This window comes from Montipora foliosa, chromosome 12, assembly GCF_036669935.1.
Source record: "Montipora foliosa isolate CH-2021 chromosome 12, ASM3666993v2, whole genome shotgun sequence".
Lineage (NCBI taxonomy): Eukaryota > Metazoa > Cnidaria > Anthozoa > Scleractinia > Acroporidae > Montipora > Montipora foliosa.
Window position 1 is genome coordinate 10,218,811 of NC_090880.1, and position 10,000 is coordinate 10,228,810.

General features: G+C 40.6%; 1 protein-coding gene across 5 annotated transcripts in view; it reads right to left on the reverse strand.

Annotated features, from left to right (window-relative positions):
- LOC137978425 (uncharacterized) overlaps positions 1-7,267 on the reverse strand; it is a 69,584-nt gene extending 62,317 nt beyond the window's left edge. For 2 of the 5 annotated variants that reach the window (XM_068825351.1, XM_068825347.1), the window contains exons 1-3: positions 7,020-7,267; positions 4,980-5,436; positions 3,776-4,055 (exon numbers count right to left, since the gene is read on the reverse strand). In XM_068825351.1, the coding sequence (XP_068681452.1) occupies positions 3,776-4,055; positions 4,980-5,427 (728 nt within the window). In that variant the 5' untranslated portion in view covers positions 5,428-5,436; positions 7,020-7,267. The other 3 variants (XM_068825349.1, XM_068825348.1, XM_068825350.1) reach the window with 3 other exon arrangements.
- Positions 7,268-10,000: the final 2,733 nt, after the last annotated feature.

Consider the following 10,000-nt stretch of genomic DNA (forward strand, 5'->3'; position numbering starts at 1 on the left):
CGAGTTTGGTCGGCCAAAATTTGGCCGACCGTCCGGAATTCTTGAGAGACTTTTGGTCAGGCCCAATTTTAGCGAACGACGACATAAGAGAACATATAGGCGAAGCTAAACATGGGCCTGATCGCAGGTTATGTTCAAAGTTTTAGTATCTACGATTTTTTTTCTTTCGTTATTTCGTTTTCTTTTGTTTTCCCGAAACCACAATATAAAACAGAAAAGTAAACAAAAGAATGGACTCAATCCCGCGGGAGTTGGCGATTTACCTCGTGGTCATTAAACAGGGTTTTATATGTGAGTTATATGATAAAATGACAGACCCAAACAGACAATATAGCAGTCAGGTTTTCATGTTTGAGGAATCCATTCATGTTTTATTTTTGCCGGCCAACTTTTCTTTAAAATAATTTTAATTTTCCGGTGTAATAGCTTCAGTTTTTTTATTTTTATGTGTTCTCAAGTCTATACACATGTGTCTAGTTTCATCCCCCTCGAAAGCGTACACCCCAACAGCGATAATTGTTGATGTGAAAAAGCCTTGCTAGCTTGCGTGTATTGAGCAACATCTGAAAGTTTTGTCCGCTTATTCTAAATTAAACGCTTCCCTGTGTGAAAGAAAACAAATACGTTTGCTGAAGCATCGAAGACGGCTGTCGCTGAAGGAAGAAAGTGAAAAAGGTACGCTTGCCGAATATTTATTTGTCGCATGTTCAAGGTTTTTGTCTTGTTTACATTTGCTCCGGCTGATTTGATTGACTAGAAACTCTATAAGTATTAAGTGGTTTGAGTTTCTGTCACACTACATGGCCTACCACCTATTGAACCACAAGACCGTTTACCATATTTCATCTTACATTTGAATTTCTCAAAACAGGAAGGTCACACAACATTGAGAAAGTGATCGGGGATCAAAGAAATAATGGTAAGGTCGAACACGTTTGTTGACTATTGCTAGGTCGCTCTCCATGCAAGTCACAAAAGAGGCAACTTCAAAGTGCTCTTGTCACATTTTAACAGGGAACTGGACAAAACGACAATTATTATTTTCGATTTCTCGGGGAAAAGTTTTCGTAATTTAGAGAAACTTTTTCTAGACCATACTGCCTGCAATTGCCCTCTCTGAGATGCCATGGTGGGCAAACATGTCATTCACTGCCATTATCACTGCTTCACTAGTTTTATCAGAGAGGTGAGCCACTTCCGGATGTTTGAAGAAATAGTCAACCACAAGTAGGTAATCTCTTTCTTTATGCTGCAACTGTGCTCCAGGGTTTCTGAGGGACTTGCTGGGGAATCAAGGGCTCTCTCTTATTGCTAAATGTGGATGTTGCTGACAGGGATTGGGATACTAAGTGATCAACTGCAGCATTTACACCAGGCCAAAACACTGCTGTTCCAGCTCGTGCTCTGCACTTCTCTATTCCCAAATGAGCGGCATGTATGTGTTGTAGTTCAATTTGCACAGTAGAGTTTCAGGTTGCAGGCTGCAAGGAATAATTATGCAGTTCCCTTTAAACATCAAACCCTCATAGCAGCTGATCTCATTGGTGTAGTTCCAGTAAGGCCTAGCTTCCACTGGTGTTTCTTCTTTGGTCTGTGGCTACAGACTGATTACAACGTTGTGCAACTGCTGAAGTTCTGGATTCTTTCCGGTCTCTGCGGTCAATTTCTGGAGCATGGTCTCGGACACGTGTCCATAACCTGAGGAGATTAATTTTAAACTCACCAGGTTGATCTGCAGCTTCAATAGGTGAGTAAGCTCTGGAGATTACCTTTGAGTGCATAGGGCGTAGTTCTGAGAATCATCTTTTGTAGACGGAGAGGTGCTTGGGTTTCTTCAAGAGTGTTTCCAAGGTTTTGTCATCCCTTTCAACAATTAGTTCACAGTGCCCATACAAATTATAATAATTATTGTGGAAGTGTTCGCAACCAAAGACAATGGCAAGCATCTCCTTTTCGATTTGCACATAATTTTTCTGGCTCAGAAGAATAACAGCACCCAAACCTTAAGTTTGGAACTTACATCCACAGACAGAGTCACTGGTTCCTTGGAGCCAAAAAACTTAAGGTGATTCCCTGGTTTTGCATTGCGCAACCTCACTGAGCATAATTCATTGGCACATTGATAAAATGGTGGGTTTTCATTGACACCAAGCTTAATCTGTGAAAGAATTGCAGCTGTTTTCCTGAAGGAGTACGGTGATCCCCATTTTTTATTTCATATTTTTGCTGAGAATGGGAAAGAAAGGGTTTGACACTTTGAAGGCTGGACAGACATTTCGTTTGCCAGTGATCAACGTTGTAGGTGCTTCAAGTCAGTTTGAATGTCAAAGTCATCCGGTGATTCAATACATTTGTAACGCTTTGAGCCGTCAGCAAACATAGCCAGACGAGTGTGGTTTCTGCAGTAAAGTTTGGCTGGAGGTGACCAATGAGAGAACTGTTGAACCACGTATACCATTATAGCATTGTAGTTTGGTAAGTAGCTTTTTGTGACATACTGAATCATCAGAGCCTTTCTGGGATATCTGTCTGTCTTTCAAAGATGACGTTCTGCCTGGGGTTGCAGTACTGCTCAAATTGCTCATTACAAGGACTTTGTCCAGCTTCTTCTCATCGCCTGGAATGTGTTGAAAACTTCAATGGCGTCCTTGCCAGTCAATGGCGTCCTCGCCAGTCAATGGCATCCTCGCCAGTCAAGTTTAACAATAGTTAAGGGGGCAGGAGGATATTAACATAAGGTGCCACTTTAAAAGGGGTACCTAAAGCACCCGCCTGGTATGTTAGCTACACCATGCTGATGAGGCCCAGCAATGCTGAAACGGCTGCCCATGGCTGCTAATTAACTGGGTGAAATCCAGGTTGTGCACATGCGTGATGTGTTGGCATGATGGTGTGTCACCTTGCTTTTTTTGTTTCTTTTCTAACGTTCTATTGGTTGTCTACATTTCTTCGACACGGATATCTGTTGATTGGATTGTTTTAATCTATACTGCGCATGCTCCCGCATAATAGATGTGCATGTACTCATAAAATCTAATAACAACAACAACAATAATAATAATAATAATAATAAGAAGAAGAAGAAGAAGAAGAACCATTTTATTTAATTTTCAAGGTTATTTAGCCCAGCATACATGTAAGTGCTCTACTAATTGTGGAGACTACAAATCAAGAGGGAGTCAAATCAAATGTTGGTTTTTGAGGAGATGGAAAACAGGAGTACCCGGAGGAAAACCTCTCAGAGCAGAGTTACAAGAGAACCAACAAACACAACTTCACGTATAATGCATGGCGTCATATCTGGGAATCAACCCTGGGCCACACTGGTGGAAGGCGAGTGCTCTCAACACTGTACCAGCCCTGCTCCCAAAACACTAGTGTTGGCCCAGTGCTATTAAGACAAAGGATTACTGTTTTGCGTCACTTCCACATGATGCATTACGCCATGCATGTGATACCCAAAAAATTGTTTGATCTCCAAGACTAACATGCTTGCTTTGTACTCCAAGCCAAAAGTAGCAAGAATTCTTAAATTAACTTCATGTAATTACAAAACAAAACATCAAGCGTCTCCTGTACATGATGCAAAATGCAATGTTTGGGTTGATTCTTACAAATAAAGGGAAATCACATGTTGGTGTAGTGCTCCTCTTTCTGGTTACCAAATGAAAATTATTAAAGTAGTCAATCTGCATTTTAACATGACCATTTTACACAATGATGCCCCAGTGGAAGTGGCATAATATAACATTGTTTTCAAAAACATTCACCATACCTTATTATTGTTCCATCATTCTGTGTAAGATAAAAAGAGCAGTTTAAACCCAAGCCTCTTAGAGAGTCACAGAATGCCTTCACTGTCTGCTGACAGAGTGGCTTTAGACTCTCATTCAAAATGGAAGCATTCTCACGCTCCAGGAGTCCAATCAAGCCGACCTGGTGGGAGAGAGTTATGCTCATCTCTGGATATGCACATTTGATAACTTCAGCAACTTGTAATTCTTGTTTACCAGAGGCAGGGGAGAAGACTCCAACAATTACAATATTTTTAATGCCTAAAACATACAAGAAGCAGTGTAAAGTACAAAAAATTACCAAAAGAAGTAAGACGTAAGAAGTCAAACATCAAAGTGTCATACAGCAGGGCTCGACACTAACGGTAGCCAACTAGCCACAGACTAGTGAAATTTCAGTTTTGGCTAGTAGATTTTGAGCTTCCACTATTTGCAAATGTGGAAGTTTTTTCGTGGTAGTTTTTACAAATGAATAAAACTGCGCAGGACGAGACTGGCTAGTGCAAATTTAGATTTGACTACTGAAATCAGACCTGATACTAGCAACTAGGCTAGTGAGCTAAAAAGTTAGTCTAGAGCTCTGATACAGAAATGAATAATAGTGTTTTAAATACCTTGCTTATAACTTAACTTTGAGAAAGGTACAGTACTTCGTGCATTCGGGATAAGCTAATTATTAATCAAGAATAATAAAATAAATAAAGAGAAAACTAAAGAGCACCCAAGCAAGATCCAAGATCTTGGAATTCTCGAGGGGCATTAAACCCAAGCCTAGCACAAGAGGAAACAATGAATCCGCAATTAAACAGCAGGTTGTGTCAGCAAGCGACAGAAACGTTTATTCTTATCTAATCTTGGCATTCCACGCTAAATACCAATGCTGTAAATGCCTTTTATTGTGCCCCTTAGGGATCAAAACATGCCTTAAAAAGCTCTTTTAATTCTTCATCTCGTCATTTTACTCTGATGAAGGTAAACAGAACATTGCGGAAAAATTAGGTGATACAATTCATGTGAATTGACTGCATAACTGTCTAATCATAAACTGAAAGAAATAACCTTCTTTTTAGAAGACACTAAAATCTTAAGATGCAAATCTCTTTCGAATATTTAGCAATCAGAATGTGAAAACCATCAGGCCTAACACCACCCTTACATGTACATTAACAATACAATAACCATCACCTGCTCCATGCAGTTCTTCAGCAATCCCTTTCACCTCCCCTTCATCAACATCAGTAATAGAGGAACAATCATACTGGTAGCCTCCATTGAGAAAAAAATACTTTCCACCGATCAATTTTCTCAGGTCAGCAGGAAAATCACAAAAGGGTGGCAAAGCTACAGTAGCTGGTCCACATAACCTGAGCACAGCCACCTTAGCAAGTCCTTTTCTTTGTACAACCGCATTGACAAAATGTGTAGTGCCAATATTTACCCTGCCAACATACTGAGCTGGATTTGGGTGATAACCATGGGGAAGCTTCTGTAAAACTGATTTAATGGCCTCAGTTACACCAGAATTAACATCTACAGTTGTTGGAACCTTTACTGAACACATCATTTCCTTCTTCTTGATGATTACTGCATCAGTATTTGTTCCTCCCACATCTACTCCAATGCAAAGCGACATTATTTACACCTGAAAAGGAAAGGAACTTTAAGTGACTCGTTCTAGCGCTGGAGCACTAATTGGGGACACTTTGCACTGAAATTAACAAGCAACGCAAATCAAGATATTTCAACCTTATATAGCTTTATATTAGAAAGAAAACCGACCAAACACTAACAACAATAACACCACTAGCAAATGTGGTTCTCGAAGCATTGCTTTGAAGCGGCGGATTCACCTTTTAACTTCTTGATGCAAACATGATGCTGCACTTCTCGAAATTTAAAATCCACCAAATAAACGGACCCAAATGTCCCGCTTTTAAGCTCTTCTTTAATTTTTACTGAACTCCATGACAACTCTGGAAACTCAAATGCACGTCGTCGTTTTTTAGTCAGAGATGGAAGCTTAAAAGAAGTCGCCATCTCTTTCCTCGCACAATCACCTATCTACTCCCGCACAAAATTAAGATATGCAAAATTATTTTCGTCAAAGGTCTACCTACAGTGCATTTTTAAAATTCCGGTCTTTTAATTGGCAGCCTGGTCGTTTGTTTGTCACATACACTTTTGTTTGTTCCACGTTTGCCCTAGTAAAACGTTGGAAATTGGTCTGGACCAGCTCCTGTGTATTAACATGTTTATCATTTAAGAAATAAAAAACGCGCCAAGTGCATTGTTGAATTAAATATAAGCACGAGGGAATTTTTTTTTTGAACACGAGAGAATGCCGAGAATGCTTACTAGCGGTAATTACTTCTTGAATGTTCTTAAAAATTCCCAAATGCTATTATTACTCAACAATGCACGAACAAAGATTGTTTTTTTTCAGTACTTATTTAAGCATCAAGTGATAAAATAAAATGAAAATAGAATAAAATAAAATAATTAAAATGAACATGAGTAGTCAAAGAAATCAACAAATCAGCACTTGAACTATGCTATCATCTTTCTATAAATCCACCTTTTTCAAATCCATGTTTTACAAATCCACCTTTTACAATCTATGTTTTACAAATCCATGTTTTACAAATCCATGTTTTACAAATTCATGTTTTACAAATCCACCTTTTATATTTTACAAATCCATGTTTTACAAATCCACCTTTTACAAATCTATGTTTTACAAATCCATGTTTTACAAATCCATCTTTTGCAAATCCATGTTTTACAAATCAAATCCAGTCCATGTTCTACAATATGCCTTGGTTGAGATTAGATTACATCAATTGATGCAAAAGCATGAAGCCAAAAAGTCACATTCACATTAATTTTAATACTATAGAGAAAATCACCACCAAGAAACTACAAATGTATCATCAAGGCGAACTATTTTCTTGGAAGAAAAAATATCACAACGCAGTTCGAAGGTCCAAATCTGAGTCTCATAGAACAAAAACCATTGCTAATTGAAATCTTACTCACTCATTCACTCACTCAGCTGGGCTTCTGATACTATAGATGCGATTTCGCAACAAATCACATAATCCATGAAAAATCGCAGAATTTGTACAAAATCGCACAATTTAAGAAACAAAAAGAGCAAAATCTCGCTGTATGTTAAGTTCTCCAATGATTTAAACGTTTTATCTTTCAAAAGGCATCAAAACTCACCTTGGTGACAACAAGCGTACTTTACTAATAACCAGGACGTGACGGTCGACGTGACGCAGTTTTGAAACACCGAAACGGAGAAGGGCCCGGGGCGACAAGCCATCACGAGCGCAGGAAAAAACAGTTACGGATGCGAACACGACGACAGGCAAAGCGGTGCAAATCCTTCAAACTCTGCCAAACACATTTTCGTTTTATAGCTGGTATCAGTTTTACATCGTACAATGGCAACATTCAGGGAAGCACGGCAAGCTTTATTGTTTGCCTATCAAAGATGGGAGCAGTAATGGTAAAGAGTTTGCCCACAGGCTCCCCAAGCTGAAAGGGTGTATGCGACAGTTTGTGTCTGTTTGTGTATATGGAGAATTGTAGGGGAAAATCACCGATCGTAAAAAAATTGTATAAATAACTATCTCATTTGAAGTAAAGTTTTCCTACCTCAAATGTGTGACGAACTTGTCTCTTTTGCCGAGTTCAGAGCTATTCTTACGCCGTTTAGTGAAGTTATCCGGAAGGCCGTTACTAAAATAATTTGCCTTTGTTGACTGCCCGGTCACAAGTCAACAACGGTCGTATTGCCAGCGCGCGGTCAAATTCAAATGGACCAATCAGAGTTGAGGCTGAAACCATCTTGCGAGTTTCCGTTGTCGCCAGCCCGGTCACAAGCCTCTGAGGAAAGCCGAAGGGGTAAATTTTAAGGCAAAGTTTTCGTTCGTCACGAGTCTTTCGGCCGCCGAAACACACGTATTTGGAGTGAAATTTATTGGGCTTTATGGAACTGTTGTTTTTATTGCGATTCGGGACTTTTCCTGTTGAGGAGAAAACGATTTGTGGAGTGAGGTCTGGCCAGCGATGGATGGAGTGGTCGGCCTTCCTATTATTTTAGTAACGGCGTTCCGGATAACTTCACTAAACGGCGTCAGAGTGGCTCTGAACTCGGCAAAAGAGACAAGTTCGTCACACATTTGAGGTAGGAAAACTTTATTTCAAATGAGACCCGTATATAGCTTCGGCCGGTGTTACTCGCCGTCAACATCGTTTCGTGCTTTCTCTTTGGGGAGAGCAACAGAAAATAGCGTCACGAGATCGGTATTTTCGAAACCGTAGAGCCACAAAAAATGTTATCTCGTGATCAGAATGTTTTAACCACAGACTGAAATCAACGGTGCGTGAAGTAGGCTCAAAAAAAGCCCTTGCCCACGGACGCCTGAGATCGATAGTGCATGAAGTAAGTGGGTATTAAAATGTGACCGGGACAAACTCAAACCGGCATGAGTTCGTGTCGGCCTCCATACCTTTTTTTGGTGCGTTTACATGAGACCGGCCTGACAAACCTGAACTCACACCGGTCTGACTTCGTCTCGGTTGCTGGACCAAGACGAGAAATTCTCATACCGGTCTGAGTTCGTACCGGTCTCATGTAAATCACAATTGCAACAAATCTCAGACCGGGTCCAGAAATTTCAAGCCTGTAGGCTTTTGGGTCAACCATATATTTATTAGAAAAAAGAAATCGTTCCATCCCGAAACCAGGCACAAAGTATCTCGTCCCATGCTGCAAAAATTTCATACCTGTACAAGTTCATACCGGTCTGAGTTCGTCCCGGTTTCATGTTTTGTGTTTTTTTAATTGGGCGATCCCCCGGGGGAGGTGCAAGGCCCGGAAGTCTTTACAACAAGAAAAGGGAAACAACAGGAATGGGCATCGCCCAGGAAAGGGAGTACCCCCTAAACGGGGCCGGCACACCAAATTCGTCGGGGAGTCGAACCCCGCCTCTCCTACAGAGATAAAAACCATAAAAGGCGAAGAATGCTAATAAAAGAGAAAACAACAAAAAGCAATAAAAAAGGGGGAAGATGAAATAAAAGAACAAGCAATATATACAAGAGCGAAAGACCTAGAAAGAGCAAACGGAGGAACCACCAATGTGACCAAAGACGCCGTTACCACGCCACTGGCGGAGGAAGTCCCGGTCCCATGTAAATACCCCTTAAGTTGCAGGTGTCATAAATTACTCTGTTCCAGTCTCACTGGTTTGTACTATGTTGTTGACTGTCACAAAAGGAGGGGGGGTTACGGGCACCCCCGGACCCCCCTGGCTACGCCCCTGTTCCTTATTGGAAGTATGGTCGCTTCGATCTTTATTCTATGACAGTTGATGAGTGTGAGGCTGAGTTTCGCTTTTTTTAAGAACGATTTTTATTGGGGAAGTTCTTGATATTCCAGACATAACGAAAGCCCCAACCAGTTAGTGGCGTTCTTCAGTGTGGACGGAATGGAGGCTTTAAATGTGTTGTTGAAGCGTTTTGAATACCCGCGTCGGTTTGCAGATATGGTACCTGGATTCGGGAGACCATTTCCACAACTTCGCATGATTACAAATCAAGTGATGGACTATGTATTTGATGAATATAGCCCCCTACTCGCACACATAAAAGCAGCCATGGCTGAGCATGACATAAAAGGGTGCACATAAAAGGGTGCATGGAATAAAGTCTCAGTCCGTTGTTGCACCAAATGGGCTTCTCGTAAGTCTGTTTGGTCCAGTTAAGGACAGGAGACACGATAGCAGTATGCTAGTTGACTCAGGACTTCTGCAAGAATTATCACGCCGGGTACTCGTTTGCACCGGATGGGACACCCTTATGCGTTTATGGCGACCCTGCGTACCCTTTGCGTGTCCATTTACAAGGGCCCTTCAAAGGCGCTGATTTGACACCAGCATAACCTAGGGAGTTTTTAAAATCTGTTTTCGAATAAATGAAGTACCATTTGTTGCTTTTATAGCAGACTGAAAATGCAAAATTTTATTGCAGTTTACGCGACAGAATACAAATTTTTATACAAATTATTCAACTCTTCTAGCCACAAAATATGTCTAATATGTCAAAAATATAAAAAGCAATTTTACTGCAACGAGTCTGCCATCCAATGAGATAACAATAACTGAAAAAATAACGGAAGGCCGGCTCCTCAGCAC